A 21,650-nucleotide genomic window follows, 5' to 3' on the forward strand; every position below is an offset into this window, starting at 1 on the left:
TTAGAGACAAATGCAATCGCATGGCAGGATGCTGTAAACGGACCAAACTTCAGTCAGGAGAACAACTGAGATAATCCATCCACAATACGAGATTAGTCATTAATATACTGCAACAACATGGGAATAGAGCAGCTGCAGAGAATTCAACATTAATGAATCAATGGTACAGAAGTGGAGGAAGCAAGAAGAATGAGTTGAGTAAAGTTTGACTTATCTGACTGTTTTGTTTCGCTTAATGCGCCTTATGGTCCGAAAAATACGGTTAATCATTTTAACGTCTTCATAACTGACTCATAACTATCCCCTAAATTCCCTTGTATATACTGAACAATGAGCTCAACCAAATTTTCCCATCTTCCTAAGACCTGTTGCCACTGATTAAGTCCAGTTCTTAAGTAATCGGGCTTACCTCAGCCTCCCCCTCCGAATCTCCCTTCCTTCAGATTGGCTTATTGAGAGCCGCTCTTCCACTGAGACCATTTGTGATGAAGGTTCAGTGAACAGTAGATGGATGAATCGAAAGGCCAGATACATCTTTCAGGTTCTGTGTCAGGCCTTTGCTAACACTGTTAATCTGCTGTAGACAGGTTGTTTGTTTGTTTTTTATCCTCCACTTGTCCAGTTTACTCAGTGTTAACAATACACTACACACCATATACAGAGATGCCAGATTTTTAGCTAATAACATTTTGGGAATCACGTTATTGGTGCAAAAATACGATGTTAAGCCTTTCAAACTGTGTTGCCTTTATTCTTAAACAATCCCTTTAAGAAAGTCGCCTACTGTAAGTTATTGTAAGCAGCTACTAAAGTGCCTTTAAAATGTCAAATATGTTCTTTGGCAGATTGTCTGATACGTGCAGACACAGCACTGATTCATCCTTCGAGTTCGGAGCCTTTTTATGCTCGAATGATTCATAGGGCAGTGTTGAGTGGCTTCAAACCAGTTGGGTGACTTTCTTATTGGCTGCACCCTGTCTGTGCGTTTACTGCAGAGAGGCTGCGGCCAGCCTTTGCTGTAATGCAGCACTACGCCCCAGCAGTCCTAATGCCCCAATGCAAGTCACAGAAGTGCAGCAGGCCCTTAAAATGCTGCAAAATAACACACACGAACACACACATGCATGTGCAGACACACAGTGTAGAGCCAGTGTACTACTTCTACTACTGTGTGATAGAATATGCGTTTGCTTTTAAGAGTTTCTATTCAGATGTATGACTTTTCTTACCTCCAGACTGTCACAGTCGCAGGCAGACACATAATCCTGGGATCACCCTGCCAGTGCTACCCATAAAGTGAGTATAGTGGGGTTTCTCACACCCCCTAATCTGATTATGCCACATGATTGGATGTTTCACTGTGACTGCAGGCAGTGAGTTCCAGGGGACGCATCTCATCTGCACGCGCCACCGCTTACGAGCCATCTGGGTGGACTAGATGCCGAGTGAAAGTCAGATAGGACCTCTCCCAGATTCTTGACCATCTGCACAGCTGGCTACAGCAAAAAGGATATGAAACAGCAACAAGCGGCCGCAGCCTGTCCCTGATGCGCTTAGGTGATGCTAATGAGCAGAGAGCAAAAACCTCATTAAGGTTTGATGCCTAACAGGACCTTCCAACCATGACTGTGTCCTCTTTGCCGTGAAATCGCTTGATACCAGAAGCACTTGGTCATTCCATCATGCACTAGTCAGGGGTTTTAGGAAACAGAGTGGAAGAGAGTTTATTTATCTAATACGAGATACCGGAAAGTTCATATTGCTGCAAAATGAAGTGAGGGCCAAGCGTGCGCGCAAGGCTGGATCAGAGAGAGGAGGAAGTAAAGCCGCTCTTCAAATGGTAATTTCCCCTGCTTCACTCCTGGACGCTCAAAGTGCTGACTCAGGGGGAAAGTCCAGATTGCTTTTGGAACAGGATGAAAGAGAGTTTTAAGAAGAGGGGGAGAATTTATGCTCAATTTCATTAAGTTTTTGGCTGAAGAAAGAGGTCAGCGGGACCTTAAGGGGCTTATCTGGAGCCATAGGCTGTTCCTGTTCGATTACCAGCTATTGATGAAGGCCTTAAATTGGTCTCTGTTCAATATGACAGCAGGTGAAGTCGGGCTATCAGGCGTGTAAGGAAGTGGGAGTGGATTAAAAGAGGAGATTGCAGATATGCCACAGGGCCGATCCTGGTGGCCACCTTCAGCTACGTGAATGAGCAGCTCTGTGTGAGGCTGTGTGCTACCTCTGCTGAAAGCATGCAATCTGGAAAAACCTGTGCAGGTTTGGATTTCAGTCGGGTGCTTCAGTCATTATTAAGCTAAGGCACGAGAGCTGCAGGAACTGGAGTACGTGAGGAGGAATCCTGCTCCTCACGTACAAGGTCTTAAATAATCAGGCCCCATCTTATCTTAATGACCTTGTAGTACCATATCACCCTATTAGAGCACTTCGCTCTCGCTCTGCAGGCCTACTTGTTGTTCCTAGAGTATTTAAAAGTAGAATGGGAGGCAGAGCCTTCAGTTTTCAGGCCCCTCTTCTGTGGAACCAGCTTCCAGTTTGGATTCAGGAGACAGACACTATCTCTACTTTTAAGATTAGGCTTCAAACTTTCCTTTTTGCTAAAGCATATAGTTAGGGCTGGACCAGGTGACCCTGAATCCTCCCTTAGTTATGCTGCAATAGATGTAGGCTGCCGGGGATTCCCATGATGCATTGAGTTTTTCCTTTCCAGTCACCTTTCTCACTCACTATGTATTAACAGACCTCTCTGTATTGAATCATATCTGTTATTAACCTCTGTCTCTCTTCCACAGCATGTCTTTATCCTGTCTTCCTTCTCTCACCCCAACCAATCACAGCAGATGGCCCCGCCCCTCCCTGAGCCTGGTTCTGCCGGAGGTTTCTTCCTGTTAAAAGGGAGTTTTTCCTTCCCACTGTCACCAAAGTGCTGCTCATAGGGGGTCATATGATTGTTGGGTTTTTCTCTGTATCTATGAAGCGCCTTGAGGCGACTTTTGTTGTGATTTGGCGCTATATAAATAAAATTGAATTGAATTGAATTGAATTGGAAAAAACAGAACTGCGGTATTATGTTTTTCTGCAGTTTGACGTTATATTAACCACTGTGATATCACCCACTGATTAGTGAAATGTTGAGCCTTGAGCTGAGTACCATCACTCTCTGGATGTTTTGAAACCAGGAATGACAAGAGTGGATCTAAGAGTGGATCTAAGAGTGGATCTAAGAGTGGATCTAACTCAGAAACAATGGGACAGTGAAGACTCACACAATAGAGAGACAAAGCTACCCATGATTAACAAACCGAACTCCACGGAAATGTCATGACTACAGCACATGGCTGCCCCTCCCCAAGTATGGTGGAAGGTCTCTTCCTGTTAAAATGGAGTTCTTCCTTGCCACTGTCGCCAAGCAGCTCTCACAGGGTTTTCCCTTTAATGCTTTTGCCTTGAGGAGGCTGTTGGTGCCACTTGACTCTAAATACATCAAACTGAGAAGTGTTTCTCCTGAACAGTCACCAGTGAGCGATGGAAGCTCTCTTGTGTGGTCTCTCCTGAGCATCTTGACTAATCAGCACCTTCTCTGGGCACCAAGTAGTTCGTGGGGAGACTGAGGCACGGGACCTGCCCTTTGCCTCTTATTGCCTGTAGGAGACACAGGCGAGTCCCTCAGAAAGGGCTGTGTGGGTGCCAGGGGGAGCATCCACGCAGCCACTTCATTCTTTGCAGTCTCATGTATCCTGAATGCCGAGCAAAAGGACAAAATAAGCCGTGTAGGGGAAGGCTCGGCTGCTGTTTGGATTACTTTGGAAAAATTATTCACCTCTGCAATCAGTTTCTTTAGTAACAAAAAGAAACTTTAAATGTAAATAAAAACCCTAAATTAGAGTCATGGAAAATGTTTAATTAATAAATGAAATGATTAAAAGAAAGAAATCAACCCACAGATTTTAATTCGAAAGCTTTTAATGTTTAGAGGCGAGACGCTGCTTCTCTCTTTGGTTCACATCTGCACCGACAGTGTCAAATAGCTAGCAGCACCTCTGCTTCACTACCTTTCATGCTGTACAGCAAAGGTTCACCATCTCTAATCACAACAGGTGCTCCAACGTCATCATGTTGATGATTAGGATCAATAGTGCCGATGGCAGACATCAAGACTGCGTCACATGAGTGTACTCTGCAGGCAGGTGGAACCATCACGGCAGGTGGCGACGTGGTCCACTTCAACAACATGTAGACATGAACGTATCAACTTGCCTGGTGCACAAATGTGCTGCATATTTAAAGCTGACAATGACACAATCAGCAGCAATTTAAGGACAATTATCTGGCTTTGCAAACACTCTGCAGGAGTTGACCAGAGACAAACAGGACATGGGTCTGTAATACAGCAGAGGTAATGGAGCAGAGCAGAGGAGGCCCCAATCACTCCTCTAGCTACAAATATAAAGAGAGTTTCTGCCTACAGCTGACAGCCAGGACCGGTTTAGAAAGGAGAGCCAGGAGGTGAAAACAGCCACGTAAAAAAACAAACCCAAATACAACAGGCTAAAAGCTCCAACACAAGGTTCAAGATCAAAAACGATTACTTTCTGCTCTGCGGTTCACACCAGCTTTAGTGGATCAACCACATTCATCAAACACGTTTACACCCTGAGAAACCTTAGAAACAGCCAATCAGATGGATGAATGATGGTCATTTGTGGGGCGATCTAATCTGAGCACACCTTTACGTAGATCATCTGTAACATCAAGCTGTCAAGAACATATTTCATTAAAGCATCCTGCTTCTAACTTCTATCATCTAAAAACTTGCTGTTGCATTGAAGCTTCAAAATGCAGTTTAGAATCAGGCTGAAGGGAAGCAGCAGAAAGTTAAGAAGTGTCTGTGAAGCTTCTCAGTCATCCAGGTCATCGTAGTCAAAGGAGCTTGCAAAGAAAAGCGTCTGGACTTCTTTAAGTTACTTGAAGACGTTTCACCTCTCATCCGAGAAGCTTCTTCAGTTCTAAGGTCAAATGGTGGGGAGTCTCAGATTTAAACCTAGTGGCCATCAGAGAGGACAGATGGTTTGAAAGAGGAGTGAAAGAAGCATCTATGTCCACTGTGAGCGACCATCTTTGAACAGAGGCGGTGGTTTACGACACCAACTGTCTGCCATCTATAATCCAGTTTTGAGATCCCTCCCCAGACGCCTTAACGCCCACTCACATCCTGGGCCATCTGACCTCAGGAAATCACATGATAAGGTGGGGCCAGGTTTCACAACGAGCTCACCCGAAACTCTGGCTGATTGGGACCCACACCCAGTTTCACACCTTGGCTCAGGCGATTAGAGGATCATCAGGGGGTCCTTTTGTCCCTCTGTGGGGGGAAACTCCCACTAGATTTAAAGGTTTAAATCTGGGACTCCCCACCATCTCCAACTTTAAAGACCTTAAAGAATTAAGTGAAAAATAACAGAAATTTGATCTAATTATCCATCTCGCTGTGCTAACTAACAAGAAGGTTCACCTTTACAATTACAACTGAATGTTTCTGGGGTCTGAACATGATCATCTGGTCTATGATGGACTATGATTCCACATGTGACCAAAAAGCATCTTTCCGAGTGCGTGCTTACCATGTAAAGCTAGTTTGCTTCACGTGTTTTCAAATTCCACTCGAGCTCTGAGAGTAAAAGACGCCATCGTCCCTGCAAACTACAGGAAACCACAGCAAGCTGCTAGAAAATGCACAGGTGTAACCTGCTCATGTCTGGACTTTAATACCTTAAAATACTTTTTATCATTCAGTATCGCTTTGAAACAGAAAATAAACAAACCTGATAAAACTTGACTAACACTAAAGACTAATGGAGACAAAGCTGAGTCAGTTTAGTGAAAATCAAAACATCAGGAACGAAGTGTAAACCAGCAGACGTCACACTCGCAGTGATCTACACTCGGAGCTTCATCCACCTGAAGTCAGTCGCACAGCTGATAGTGACTGACAGCCAACAGGCAGCAAGCTAAACTAAATCACATCCAGCTGTCTCAAGGCGGCCCAAGAACAAACGAGCACTGCATGTCTTTGTGCATCCGTGTGTGTGTGTGTGTGTGTGTGTGTGTGTGTGTGTGTGTGTGTGTGTGTGTGTGTGTGTGTGTGTGGCAGCTAATTGTATCACACAAACAGCATCTTTTCGATGAGCTGCAGTGTAATAAACAGACTTTGTTCTTCCAGTTTCCCACGCTTTCAAAGACTCTATTTTATCTGATCTAACAATTGTTCTCTTTCTTTTCTTGCATCACTAATTCACTCAACACATCTGCAAGCAACGTCCACACGTCTGCTTCTATCTTCATCGCGGTCGCTCCACGTACATCTCTCCCTCCCGCATGGAAATCAACTTTCAGTAATCACACATGTACCAGAGCCCCGCAGCCTCGTCCTCTGTCCCCGCAGAACGCACAAACATAAAAATGACACAAAAAAAATAGATGCATAAAAAATAGATGCATAAAAAAATCTGCAATTTAGCTAATTTATGCGCCCTTGTTTAATTCATGGTAATGGTAAATGGCCTGTATTTGTATAGCGCTTTTCTAGTCCCTAAGGACCCCAAAGCACTTTACACATCCAGTCATCCACACATTCACACACTGGTGATGGCAGCTACATTGTAGCCACAGCCACCCTGGGGCGCACTGACAGAGGCGAGGCTGCCGGACACTGGCGCCACTGGGCCCTCTGACCACCACCAGTAGGCAACGGGTGAAGTGTCTCGCCCAAGACTGTCCAAGCCGGGGCTCGAACCGGCAAACTTCCGATTACAAGGCGAACTCCCAACTCTAGAGCCACGATCGCCCCAGTGTAGTATGAAAGCCTACTGCATTTTGCACTTCTTTATGTACATGCTGGTCTGTCGCCATGTAAAGGTGAGAGGGGGAGGGGTTTAAGTACAGCATGTAGCGCTGAGCAACACGTTCTCACTCCCAAAACGTAACATTTTACGCTAGGTGACAAATCGTCAACATATTACGTTTTCGGCTACCCACCACGTTCCTGAATGACGACCTCGGAGTATGGACTCAATCTACACATGTTCGCTCTTTTTCTTCAAATCGCTTAGAAACACGCTATTTAACATCATTAAAGTCCTGGTTAAGATCAGGAAAAAGGTTATGGTTAGGGCTAGGGATAAGGTTAGGTTTAGGGCTGGAATACATGGCTGGAACGTCTATTACCGCGGGAGCGTCATTGCACTGGATTTCATCCATAACCCGCCGCGTACCATAACAATGCCGAAGGTCTCCTTTCGCGTTCCTCAGGAACGCCGCGGGACGTGACAAAACGTCGGGATGTTACGCCTCGGGAGTGAGAACGCGCTGAAGGAACCAATAGCGACCTGATGACAGCTTAGCTGCAACAAACACTTCCCAGCAAGTGTTGTTGGTCTAAAAGTACAAAAAAAAAGGAAAGGGTCCGAATTACTGTTACAATAATACCTGAAACTACAGCCCGAGTTTAATTTACTATCTCCATGGGGGGTGGAGGGGGGGGTCAGACTGAATTTGTGAGATGAAGCTGTGGATAATCTGGCAGACAAAGAGGCATTAGCCGGGCTGGGAAGATGAAAATAGTTCTGGCTCCCAGTGATGACTCATTCAAGCAGCACGAGTTCAAAGACAGTCTTGAGCTGAACTCAGAGAGAGAGAGAGAGCACAGGCGTGAGGGTGAGCTATGTAAGGAGAGAGAGAGAGAGAGAGACCATGGGGGGTAGTCTCTTGCTCATTGTTTAATGTTTCAGGCGAAACACCACCCCCTCTTAGGGGCTGAGCAGAGGGGCGCTGAGATCCAGCGTGAGGATACCGCCAACCAGCCGCAGAAGAGAGCATTCCTGCGGTTACCATGGTAACGAGCCCTCAGCTGGGAAGGGAAGCAAGTGCCAAAAGGATGCACAGAAGAGAAAGAGGGGGTAGAGAAAGAAGAAGAGAAAAAAAAAAAAAGGGGGGGGGGGGGGGGTATGACACCAGCCGTAATGTTGATGATCCGAAATCCTGCCTGCAGAGAACGACTGTGAGGACAACAGGATCCCTCCTGGTTCGAATCACGCTCATACAGTCTAATTAACAAATATTGTACATTTTAGTTTGTGTTGAGGCCAGACTGCATGAGTTTTGGTGAGGGGGGGGACTCATTTATCCTGGGGGGCTTCCAGCTGTTTCTTAAATTTTATACATAAGCATCGACTTGTGGTGGATTTTATTCTCCTTTGTGCATTTTAATTGATAATTCTCCACCTACATGACTCTGTTTTACTGCATTTATTATTTTTGTACAACGCTGTGTAGAATTGTTAGCATTGTCCTATCAAAGCATCCCTGTGCATGCACACGAGGCAGCACACACCTCTGTTGTTTTACATTAAACAAAGAATAATGAAGCAAAGTCTAATAAAATATAGTGAAGACCCAGAAACAGCACTCACAGTAATTTCTCATGATCTAAGCACAATGCGCACACACACACACACACACACACACACACACATGCATCCATACGCAGTGAGAGTGATGGGAGTGTTACCACCTGCAACCTGCTGATAATGAAGCTGTATTTCAGCCACCTAAAGGCAGCCATCTGTGCTGGGGCTGTCCCTGCTTCTTACACCCCCACTCCCACACACTCCCACACACCCCCACACACAGGGCCCAAGGGACTACTATCCTTAGGATGCTTTACATCCACATGACATTCATTATAACACAACTGGGAAACGTGTACACAGAAAATCATTTTAACATTATGGTCAAATAAAAATAACTGTTGCCGTCACTCCTGCACTTACAGGATAGTGAGCTACCGAACACACACATATGCATACAGTGTGTGTGTGTATAGAGAGGAAAGAAAAGACTGGCAGCTTTCAGTCTCGCAGTGAAAAGGAAACGAACAGCCACTGTCACAGGAGGAGCGATGAAACCATGACAACATGCCAAATGTTGGCCAACACTTAGAAAACGAGCGTTGCGTGGAGCCTGGGAAACCAGCGTAAGAAGAGAAATACTTCACCGCACACACATGAAAACAGACTGACTAATTGTTGAGAGTCAGCGCAGCCTCTCGCCACCGAGCTCTGACCAGCAGACACACCATGACGGCTTTGTTCCAACTCCAGAAGTGCAGGAATGAAGCATTCATCGCAGTGGGAGTTTCAAAAGTGGAAAAAAAAGACTTTAAACGTTCAAAGAAGCGTCTGTGGTCGCACAGACAGCAACGCACTTTGCATCATATCAGTGTGAAAACAGTTTTTCCTCATCTATGAGAAAGGAAGGCAAAGCAGCCCAGAGGACGCGCAACTCAACAGCAGCAACGGCTGTTACTGTCTTTGAATCGATTAAAGGCCCGTTCAGTTAAACGATTGCTGTTCGAGTCTGTAAAATGTCTAAATAAAGGAAATAACCATCTCTGAAAAAGCCATCCTGTTGTAGCTCTGGGCAAGTGTGTCACACATCCAATCAGACTTCAACAAGCGCCTCTAAAGCAGGGAAACCCTCCACTAACCGACTACAGAAAAGAAGAAATGAATGTTCTAGATGTATCTGAAGCATCTTGCCTGAAAAGGCTTCACTTTGAGCATCCTGGGAAATACAATCCAATTATTATTTGTTCATGTTTCCCCTCATTGAACCACGAGCAAGTGTCCTGGCAGCAGTGGACATGTACACACAAATACACATAGAAAAACACACAAAGTATACAAGAGCTACAGCCACGCCAGGTTTCCACAGGATGCACGAGGTGATTCCGAACAAACTCCTTGTTTCACCGGCAGCAGAATAAGCAGGTGAGTGCAGTAGTTCAGTCCTGCTTCTTTCAGTTAAGACAGCTAGCCAAAGTAAAGCCATACCTCCCGGCTAACGTCTGTGAGCGTGTTATTCACCTTTTTCTTACTTGCAGATTAGACAACTGCAATTCATTGTATTATGGTCTAGATCAGGCCTCCATCCATCGTCTTCAGATGGTTCAAAATGCAGCTGCTCGCCTGCTAACTGGTACCAAACGGAGAGAGCATATAACCCCAGTTTTAGCTTCTCTACACTGGCTTCCTGTCTCCTACAGGATCCAATTTAAACTTCTACTTTTTGTTTTTAAGTCACTTAACCCCCGAGCCCCTCCTTACCTGTCTGAGCTCCTCTCTGCCTATGCTCCAGGAAAAACCACGAGGTCTAGCTCAAAACTAATGCTGTCCATCCCACGGACTGACCTCAAATCCCGTGGTGATAGATCCTTCTCTGTGGCAGGTCCCAGACTTTGGAATAGTCTCCCCTTAAATATTAGATCTGCACAAACACTTGAGCAATTTAAATCATTACTAAAGACACATTTCTACGCCCTGGCTTTTAATACACTATGACCCAAGCATTTTGGTCTTATTTGAATTAGTTTAGTTCTTTTATTGTCTTATTATTGTTTTTTATTGTTATTATTGTATTACATTGTTGCTTTTTAATACCATTTTTATATTGTTAAGCACTTTGTGCAGCATCGGCTGTTTGAAATGTGCTATATAAATAAATTTGACCTTGACCGGGCCAACGATCCAAAAACATTCCGATAATGAAGATGGGAGTCCTAACTTTGACAGGATGGAATCGCAGGATGTTTGCCATTTTGGCTAATCGGTTATAAGGAAAAGTGAAGAGACTTTTTCTGTCATCTTCTATCGTTCACTTCCTGTTCAAAGGGAGTTCTTTTGCTCCACTGTCACCAAGTGCTTGTTTATAATCAGCTGTACGGCTATAACTCTACAACAGTTACTTATAAAGCGCCTTCAGGCAACTGTTGTTACGAGCTGATATAAATAAACTCGTGAAATATAAAGAGCCATGCAAACATTTGCTTCAGTTTATCCAACTCAGTGATGACTCATGCTCATAGTCACACCTACAGCCAATTTAGACTCACCAGTTAGCCTAGCATGCATGTCTCTGGACTGCTGAAGGAAACTGGGGAGAATATAGAAACTGCACACAGAAGAGGCTCAGTTGGTGTGTGGATTCAAAGCCTGGACCACCTTGGTGTGAAACAACAGTGCTGACCACCACGCTGCGCCCTAAAGCTTTAGATAATCACATTGTCACCAAAAACTTTCATTTATTAGTTGGAAACAATCACATCTTATGTCGTACGTCTGTCCTTTCCAATTAATCTGCAGAATCACACCACAAAGCTGATACGGGGCAATTCTGCAGAGCGAGTGTGCCACTTGTGCAGAGAGGGAAGCACACACAAACAGACTAACAAAAAGCGTGGGCTTGTTCTGCACTTGTGTAGGCGGTTTAATGATGTGCGGACTTCCCCATCTGCCAGCTCAGCACCAGCACTTTAGATTTATACGAAGAGCCTTTCTCGCAGTGCTGTCGCTTCACCACGCCAGCACACACATGCACTCCTGCATGAATCTTCATTTCTACAAGCATATGCACTCAACCACTGTATCCAGTTACACAGAAGCACTCACAGGGTCACTTGATGCACGCACTGGACAGCACCACTACTGGTAGAGGCTCTTTTAAGCCAGAGAAGATGACGGCACGGGAAAAGAGAAGGCGGCGTGTGTCTGTGATGTCGTACCTCTTTCAGAGGTCAGTGACATGATAACCTGAGGGGTGGATTCTTGCAAGTTTTCACACGTTAACTGTGAAAAACGTCATCAGAATCAGGTTAGAGTGCTGTCTGAACCTTGCTCGTAGCACCCCTCAGCTGTCACAACAGGAAACACTCTGCTTGGATCGAGGCGGTGCTTTAGCAGAACACAACCACCAACCGCTGGCTGTAAACTCAGCTCGCCGCTATCCTCGCCATTCCAATATCTCGAATGGGCATCGTGCAGACTTCGTACCAGGAGCTGGCACATTTTCACATGAAGCTTTGCAGGAAATGTGTAGAAAACTTCAGAAATGCAGAACATCTCAGTGCTGTTTTTGCCTGTGAAGAGCAGTGTTTCCACATAATTCGATTCTATTTGTGGCAGTAGGAAGAGCGCATGAGCGTCTGAAAGGAGGCGCACCAGAACTTCCTTAAATAAATCATTAAGTGATACAGCAGAGTGACAATAAACAATAATAAACAGCCACTGCTCCAGCGTGACGACGAAGTCCGACTCAACCATCTGCAGCCTCTGTGAGTTCAGCGAGTTCAGGGTCTGGTGAGAGAGACTCCTCCAGCTCGCAGTGAGCTCCACAACAGGAGAAAGACTGCTGAGCCAAGCTGAAGTCCAAGATGATGGAGGTGGTGTACAGAGGTAGCTACCTCTGGTAGGACAACAGCAAGCTTCTCAGCATCCAGAACCTTCAAAATAAGAGCAAGTGGATTGAAAAATGAGCCGCAAGAACGCTTGGATGTCCCCCATCCTGTTTCAGCATATGTGCAACACTGAAAGACAGCCATCGCAACAAGAACGGATGTGATGACATCACGCCTTCTTAGTCGCGCTGAACAGCAGCTATTATACTGGCGGTGCCACAGAGAGAAGAAATGGAAAAGAATGAGGTCGTCCGCTTTCAATAGAAGGAAAGCTCTTACACGCAAAGTCGACTCCTACTATAAATAGAACTAATATAAAATTTGGAACTTTAGTCGCCTTCAAGTTCTTTGTTCACGAACAAATCAAATTATCTGGGTGGCTTTGTGTGACAAATTGCTCTTGCAGCTTTATCCCATCCGCTAAACAGGAGAATTCTGTGAGCAATACAGCAGCAATGTGGGGCTGTTACAATCCAACTCCAGCAAGCAGCTAATTGGCTGCTTATGAATTATTCACCCCCCTGAGGGAACTGAGCAGTGCATCGGGTCTACCTGCAGGAACCGGAGGGAGAACCTTTATAGTTTCTAGACGCATGTGATCACAGATGGTGGGGCGTCCGAAACAGGGAGCCAGGCCAGAGCAGCCACGTTACTGTCCTGTACCTGAGAGGCGATTCTGATGCAGTGACTTTGAGCTGCAGATGGAAATCAGCCTTCCACCTGACGTCTCATTAATATGGCTGTGATGACATCACCTGGCAGCTTGACGGGGATACCTGAACAATATTTTCAGTGTCCATCCCATTTAGGCTCTTTTAGCTATAAACTAAAAATGTAATAGTAAACACTTCCAGATCATTCGCAGCTCGAACTACAGTCTCCAAAATGGCCAAAGCACCGAAGCCCTGAAACAGTCCAGTCCTCCAAAATGACTCATACGTGCAGCTGAAAATGATATTTGCACCCACTGCTGTTCTCCATACTGAACACATTGTATGTACAGAGTCAGTCTGTGCAATAAGCCGATGATACGTCCGCTGCACCAGCGAATGCAGGGATGTGTTGCGTTGCAGCTGCGGCATGTGTGTGTGTGACAGAGAGAGAGTGCGGGAGAGAGAGCAGGCACCGGACAGTGCAGCATCACCGCTCTGCCTCTCCTGCAGAGAGCAGCCTCAGCACAGCGGGCCCATGTGACAGATGGATGCTGGAGCGGAATTAGAGACAAGAAAAATCACAGCGGCCCATCATCATCATCATCATCAGCCCTCTCTGCCTGACAACAAGGATTAAAGGCGCACCGCCACCAACACCACAATCACCACCACCGTTATGACCACCATCTCCCCGCATCCACCAGAAACATCCGCAACTAGCACACGTTTCCTCCCATTCCCCGCATTCGGGACACGCAGGACGCAAAACTGCATCACCCGGCATGATGTCAGCGGGGCAGGTGCGGTGACGCCGAGCGCGGTCCTCACGGCACCCACGCGTGATGTGGGAGCTTTCACTAACCTGTCTGTCCTTTGCCCAGCGTCTTCTCCAGGCGGTACGGTCCCACATAGTTGGCGTAATGCCCGCTGTTGGCGTCCTTGCCCGAAGAAGACATTTTTGGCGTGAAACGACTCGCGGGGAGGGATTTCTTTAGCAGGGGTCCGAGCGGGACGCGTCTCTGGGGCGAAGAGAGCAATTCCACGGAGCGGTGGAGTTCGCCTCGGTCACAGCTCCAGTCTGCGCTGTGCTGCTGGTGGCCGCTGCAATGTTAGCGATCCTGTGTGTGTTAACGTGTATGTATATGTGCATGAGTGTGTGTGTTTGTATGTGTGTGTGTGTGTGTGTGTGTGGGTATCCACGTCCGTTGCTAACAGTCCTCCGCCGATTTCCTCAGTGCGGCTCAGATTGCGGTTTTGAATCCGGGTGTCATGATGTTCACGCCGGAGGAGCGGTGCGCTGCAGCCCCGTTGGGTGTGAGCTGATGACGGGACAGCTACTGCTGCTGCCTGGCGCCCCAGCAGCCTGCGTCAAGTCACAGCTGATGCCAGGAGAGTACTTCCGGCTCCACTGTACAAGGTAAAATGTCAAATATGAATCAAATGGTTTTTATAAGCTTTTATTTGCACATTTCTTTTCCTATTTATAAACCAAGAAGGTCCACACAATGCAACAAAAGAGAAAAAAAGCATCATTTCCGGTGTTTTGATGCTTTTGTTTCTTGTTCTTCAGAAACTCTTTTTCCTGGAATGGTAACCTTTTGGTTTCTCACTGTAAATGACGTTTCACCAATACGCAGATGCGCTAACTAACTTAAGTTCATTTGATTGTCCATGAACAAACCTTGGACTGATTCAGCACTGCAGGATAGATCTGCACCAGTGTTGATTTTTTTGTTATTACATGTTCAATTCTAAAGTGTAAGGGTTCATTTTAAGCCTAAAAAAACAAAAACGATATTTAAAAATGATTTTGAAATCATAATATCTTCTGATTCAAATAATATTATCTCTTCTTATTCTGGCAAAGCTGTGTTTTGCTGAATTTATTATTTTTCTCTTTTAAAATTCCATTTATAGTGTCTGGTTTTAATTTGAAGGGCAGTTCTGACTTCCGCTTCCATTCCCGCTTGACGCAGCTGCTGTAATTATGAAGCGCACATGCGCACATATCTGGCATGGCAAGGATTTTCAATTGAATTTGGCTTGAGGGAGACAGTGGGGGATAAAAGGCTGCAACTGTTTAAAAGTTCCTTTAAAAAAAATAAAAAATATATAAATAACTGAGATACGACACAAAATAAAATATAGTGAAGCACAGAGACATCCAGAAATATTCTTTGCACTTGTTCATCTCATTTTTCTTTTCTTTTGATTGATTTCTGCTGTAACCACTGCACTCTGTCAGACACTCAGTTGTTGATTGAAGGTGAAGAATCATCATGTCTGACTGTGGGTGGTTGTGGTTGTGTGCGTGGCGGTGGAGTTACATGCTGGGACACTCTCACTTGATTAAACCAGCAGTTGGTGACAAAGACCATCTATCTGTCTCATCACTCCTTCACAACAAAGGCCTTTTGACCCAGCACGCTCAGTGGCAGATGGGCCCCCCACCTCCTCCTACCTTCCCTCCCACTTGTCCTTCTGCCTCCTCCTCCCCCAACACACACACACACACACACACACACACACACACACACACACACACGTACACACTGTCAAAACCATGTCTCTAACAAAGACTGGCAGGGATGAGTGAGCGACGGTGCATTTTATTGTGATCCGACCTGGCTGTTGGTTGAGACCTCTGTCTACAGATCAGTCATAAGTCCTCTCATAGCCACCGTGCGCACTTCCAGTAGGATCGCACCCCTTTGATCCCCGGTGGCTGTAACACTGTTTAACAGCTGCAGACAGCTGTGGTGGTAAAGCTGCACTGTTCTAGTCACCTGCAGTGAGTCTATGGGAGAACAGGACTGGCTGTTCAATGAGAACGAAAGTGCAAATAAGGTGTTGTGATAAGCTCACCCCAAATATCTTCTTTTTGTCTTCTATTCTTCATGTGCCATAACTCCCATATTGCTATGTCACAGAGAGGAACTCTCCCTACAATAATCGTGTCATGCACAGAGGCTGTGACTCTCTTGTTTACCTAGCGTGCTGCCCAGAGGTGAGGCTCTCTTTAAATTCATCAACTTGCTGAAAATGAAAGTGAAGTTGGAGCATGTTTTGGCACAATACAGGAGATCCTTCATTAGGGATGGGTACCGGTATCCGGTTCTGACATAAACGGTAGTAACCAGACCGAAAAGCAGCGCACATTTCGGTGCTTTTTTTTCCTGAGCTGTGATACACTTTAGATTCTAGCCAATCATTTTACGTTTCCGAGGATAGTAGGCGGGCCCAGGTACGTACGTTCTTTTAGAGCAGAGCTACAGATTAAAAATGCCCAAAGCGAAGCGGTCAAAGTCTGGCTGTACTTCACAGCAAAAGATGCAAACTCAGCAGCTGCAACAAGTGCTTTAAGCTGATACTGTGATACTGTCAAAGGAGGTAACTCCTCAAATCTGATGAAACACCTGGCGACGCATAGCGTTTTTTTTAAAAGCCGAGAAATGCGCCGTATTTGATAGCTTGCTGCGAGACCTCACACCGAGCACATCTACTGCGGGTGTGGTGCCTGTTATCGACCCGGAGTTAGCAACATCCCCCAAAAACCCGAAGAGGAGAGTCCTGGCCCCTAGCCCTGCCAGTGTAGCAGAAATGATGAGGATGATGATGCAGCAGCAGCTGTTCTTCTCTGCGTGAGTAGCTTAATGTTGTTGGTGTGTAATTTACGTTGAGTAAGCTAACCACGTTATTACATTAATGCATGTAAGGTGAACTAGCAAACACCATCATAGCTACATGCAGCTGTCTTCTTGTTTGATGGCAGATACTCCCTTCACCCTGGACAAAAAGGCTAAAATGACCAAAGGAAAAGTGGAAAACAGTTAAACATGAGAGGTTTTTGGACAAAGTTTGTGTTTTTTCCATTGTTTAAGCTGCTTCCAGCCAAGAGTGATACCATATATGCCCCATAGCTGCAGAAAAGGCTAACATTGTTATCTTTTTACAAAAAAACAGCTGAACATGAGGTTTTTGGACCAATTTTGTGTTCTCCATTCTTTAAGCACCGGTTTGAGCACCGTTTAAGCACCGGCACCGTTTCAAAAGTACCGGTTTGGCACCGGTATCGGATAAAACCTAAACGATACCCATCCCTATCCTTCATGCATCATGGATCATGGATGGACAGCTAGAACAATAGATAGATATATATATAATTAATAAATAAATAAAAAATACACATAACATATAATGTAATTGTAAGGAAGTATTTCTGTAGCCTATTGATTACTAGATTACTGGAAAGGGGGCGGGATTAAATAAGCTTATGCTGCTTCCTGCTCCTTTTTGAACTTGAAAGTTATTTGTAGTTTTGGTTGCTCGTTTTCCTTTTGTTTTGTTTGTTTATCTGTTTTTAATTCTATGTTGTTGTAATTTTTCAACATGTTCAAAATAAAGATTCAATCAATCAATCATAGAAAGGAGAGACGGCATGACTCTTACACAGTGATCTAAAAACAGTAGTGACCACAGGGAAAATGCCCCAGAAGTGCAAAGACATCTGATCTTCCATGTAAGATCCAAAAGTTTAAAACAGGCAAGTTTTTTATTGTCACAGGCCCATTCCCAGTCAAACTTTATAGGCATAGACTTGGCTTATATATTAACGTGCATACAGGGGAAAACAATAATGAAAGTAATGTTGGCACATGGTGACTTCACATCACCACATGGAGCCAGAACAGCATCCTTACTAAAGATATTCTTTTATTTGATGTGCTCATGATGGGGCAGGCAATTTCCCCAAGGGCCACATGAGAAACTGGGACTGCCGTGGAGGCCTAGAGAATTTCTAAACTACTGCTGGTAAGAACAGATGTTGCAATTAAGCAATGAAAATGTGAACTTCATATATTAAAAACATTTCTTTAGCACTTGGCCCAGAGCCCAGAGTCACCATGTTCAGAGTCATGCTCCTCCAAAAGTGCAACAAACTGTCTGTGATGCAGTGCTGTTGCCCTTAAGGTCATTTTTTTAGTTACCACATGGTTCATTTTTAGCACGAGGTTACAGAACACCTCCTGGTGTGCAATACGCTGCAAAAATACCAACTCCAGTTCTGGATTCTTTCAGTCGTTTTATCTTGGATCTGCTTCAAAAAGCCGCCATTTTTCCCTGTGAGATTTGGACAGCCATTGATTGTAACACCTGCCAATTTTGTCCCATTTCCAAGCATGCACTTACCTACATGAATAAATCACTTTCTGTCATAGTGCCTTTCATTGACCGAGTTGTTGTCTGCTCCTCCATGATCATAAACTCTTTCCTGTGTACAAAGATGAGAAACGTGGGCTTCATCCAGAGCTGAGGAGAAAATCAAAATGATCTGCTTTTGTTTATCAAACGCTCCCCTATCACACAACGGCTCAGCTTCATTCCTGGACGTGTAAAGCTTGGTAAAAATAAAAAAGTCTGTGTTGCATTTACAGCTTTGCTAGCAAAGGTTTCGTTTTTTCAATGTGAGCTTCCATCTTTCATGGCTAGCAGACTCACATCTCTCACAAAGGTGTGGTCCACCACATCCACTCTCATACACACAAGCACATACATAAAAAAATTGCATTCACTTTCAAAATCAAAGCAACAAAGCTGTATTGGGATTTCCTATAAATTGCAAAAACAGTAAGCCATTCTCTGATGTGTTTGCTGTCTGAAACAGGATAAACTGCGTGAGCTATACAATACGTCTGAATCCTAATTTCCCTTTGACGTCACAGAGCCCAGACAGGAACAGCCAAAAGGCCCAGTTGTCAAGGTGCTATACAAAACACAGGTCTGACTAATGAATGATTTTTAATTCGTTTTTTACCTTTAAGTGCAAACTGGGGCTGAAAAATCACGTTCCCCTCCTGCTGAGTATATACAAATTTTTCTGCGTAAGTGGGTGTGTTTTCTGTGTTCCTGACATTGGTGATGCTTTTCTGCAGTGCAGGACGAAGGCCGAGGGCCGAGGTATAAATATTAGGGGAATGGGCCACACAATGCACCCTTCACTTTTCAAGACTTCTCTGAAAAAAGAAGCTTAGCCCGCAGTCTGTTTCTGCATTAGTCAGCTCTATTGTGGCTGCCTTGCCAACAGAGCGGGATAATGCAGACACACACACACACACACACACACACACACACACACACACACACACACACACACACACACTTAAAGAAAGAAGCCAAATGAGAGAACATCTCCTCTGACAGCAGACTGATAGAGTGGATTGCGAGGCTGAGAGGAGGAAAGAAACTTCATCAGTTTTCGTTTTTACTCAGGAACATCACCGTGGTGATCCAGCTGTTTATGACATATTCATCAGGGAAATACAGTGAGCCCTCACAGCTGATTTGAATATATTTTGCATCAACTAGAATATGTGCATCTGTAGGAGTTTTTAATTAGCCAAACGCTGAATGCCTCGTTTTCAACAAACTGCCTCTCGTTCAAAAATTTGCCCCCCTAATCTAATTTCAGTGCAGGTTTATTTTGGGCACAGGAGTGCAGAGTCTTTAGAACTTGTCTTAGAGACTCGTGCTATTAAGATTTCCTGAGCGTTAAAGTAATCCAGTGACAGTTTCTACATAGCAAACAACAGCTGATATTAAAGCCTGGAGGAGTTGTACTTACATCTTATGCCATCAGCTTGTCCTCGGTCACAGTTTCCTTCCACATATAACTTTGCAAAAACTGCATAAAAAGCGCTTGCAGCAACAAAAACATAATATTCCAGAAACACACTTTGCCGATCCGATCAGCTGTTCATAACACTTCCTACGTCCATCAGCACGAACTATCGCATGTCCGCCATGACCTGCCCGAAACCAGAAATTATGTCATTTTGCGGAAATGTAGTTTTTTACCATCAGGGCCTTATGAGCCTATACTGGTGTTTTTAAAAGTTATGTTTGACTTTATGACTTTCTGTGTGGTTTCTGGGATGCTTAGGACTCATATTGCACTGCTGGAAATAGTTTATTTTGATGCATATGCTGCTTTTTTTGCAAATTTGCACTATAATATTTATTTTCATTTTTCCTGCAGTATATAAAAATTGGTGTATTTCAAAAATAAAACTATGAAGACACTCAAAATAAATTTCCTGTGGTGGGAAACTATTTTGTGCAACTTTTTTGTATTTACAGTTTTGAGGGATAAGCCTCTTAAATTTCTCTAACTAGAAATATATGTTAAAAAAACAAAAACGATTTTCAATTTTTTTGTAGTTTATTGCACTTTATTGCAATTTATGTAATTTCTATGCACTTAATGCAGACATATTATTAAAATCTGGACTATAATGGTTGTATTGATGTATATCAACTTGAAATGCTCCCAAAAATGGCTCCACAGCATGTAAAAATATAATATAAGCTCTGGCGGACTTGGTTCTATGGTAGGTCTTAAAGGGTTAAAACAGCATATATGTTACTGATACAAAACACAGTAACCTGAGCCTGTCCAATGCCATGACTCCGAACTCCATCCTCCAAACCCAGCTGATTCGAGCCAGCAGAATTAAGCTGCGAGAGCACAGTTAGGATAATTGCATGGAATGGTTTATTTGAAGAGTTTTCCTCAAGATTTAGAGTGCATCATACCTCAGAAATAGCACTAGTGAAGGTTACTAATAGTCTTCTTATGGCCGTTGACACTGGTCTCATTTCTGTGCTTGTCCTGCTGGACCTCAGGGATCATTTGACACTGATGACCACAATGTTTTACTGCAGATATTAAAACACACTGCTGGTATTAAAAGAATTGTACTGCGGTGAGTCTGAATCATATTTATCTGATAGATTCCAGCTTACAGGGTCTTTGTCACACACAAAAGTTAGACATGGAGTTCTGTGCCGAGACCAATGCTTCCCTTTGACCAGGGGTGTCCAACTCCAGGCCTCGAGTGCCGGCGTCCTGCAGGTTTTAGATCTCACCCTGAGTCAGCACACCTGAATCAAATGATTAGATCATTACCAGGCCTGTGGTGAACTTCAAGACATGTTGAGGTCATTTAGCCTTTAAATCAGCTGTGTTGGATCACGGACACATCTAAAAGCTGCAGGACACCAGCCCTCGAGGCCTGGAGTTCAACACCCCTGCCTTAGACGGTATTATTAGAAAACAGAGCAGACATTTTCATTGCTATGCAGATGATACCCGGCTTTATTTATCTATTTATGAAGCCAGATCATACAAACCAAAATCCATGCATGTCTTAAAGGCATAAAAGCCTGGATGGTCTCTAATTTCCAACTTCTAAATTCAGGCAAAATTGAGGTTACTGTACTTGGTCCTAAAAATCTAACCAGATACTTACTTTAGATGGCATTGCCTTGTCCTCCAGTAACGCTGTGAAGAGTCTCAGAGTCACCGTTGATCAGGACACGTCCTTCAAATATGCAGAGTGGCTTCATTCATTTGCATAATATTGTTAAAATAAGAAACATTCTGTTTTTAGATCGATGCTGAAAAGCTAATTCAAGCAATTATTGCCTCTAGACGGTACTGTTGTATTCATTATTATCAGGTCACTCTAAAAGCTGTGTGACGAGCACCCAGAATGCTTTCTCCCATATCGGCTTCTTAATTGGCTCCTCGTTTAATTCTGAATTTAAAATCATTCTCCTCACATACAAAATCCTAAATCAGGCCTCATCATATCTTACAGATGTGATAGTGCCTCATTATCCTAACAGCTCTCAGGCTTCTC

At 44.3% G+C, this 21,650-nt stretch overlaps 1 protein-coding gene across 12 annotated transcripts in view; it reads right to left on the minus strand.

Moving 5' to 3' along the window:
* The window catches only part of LOC102789834 (serine/threonine-protein kinase BRSK2-like), a 161,700-nt gene extending 147,362 nt beyond the window's left edge, over positions 1-14,338 (minus strand). For 6 of the 12 annotated variants that reach the window (XM_087842226.1, XM_087842252.1, XM_087842270.1 and 3 more), the window contains exon 1: positions 13,811-14,338. In XM_087842226.1, the coding sequence (XP_087698352.1) occupies positions 13,811-13,904 (94 nt within the window). In that variant the 5' untranslated portion in view covers positions 13,905-14,338. The remainder of the gene's footprint in view (positions 1-13,810) is intronic. The other 6 variants (XM_087842261.1, XM_087842244.1, XM_087842295.1 and 3 more) reach the window with 2 other exon arrangements.
* Positions 14,339-21,650: the final 7,312 nt, after the last annotated feature.

This window comes from Neolamprologus brichardi, chromosome 1, assembly GCF_056152115.1.
Source record: "Neolamprologus brichardi isolate AB-2024 chromosome 1, ASM5615211v1, whole genome shotgun sequence".
NCBI lineage: Eukaryota > Metazoa > Chordata > Actinopteri > Cichliformes > Cichlidae > Neolamprologus > Neolamprologus brichardi.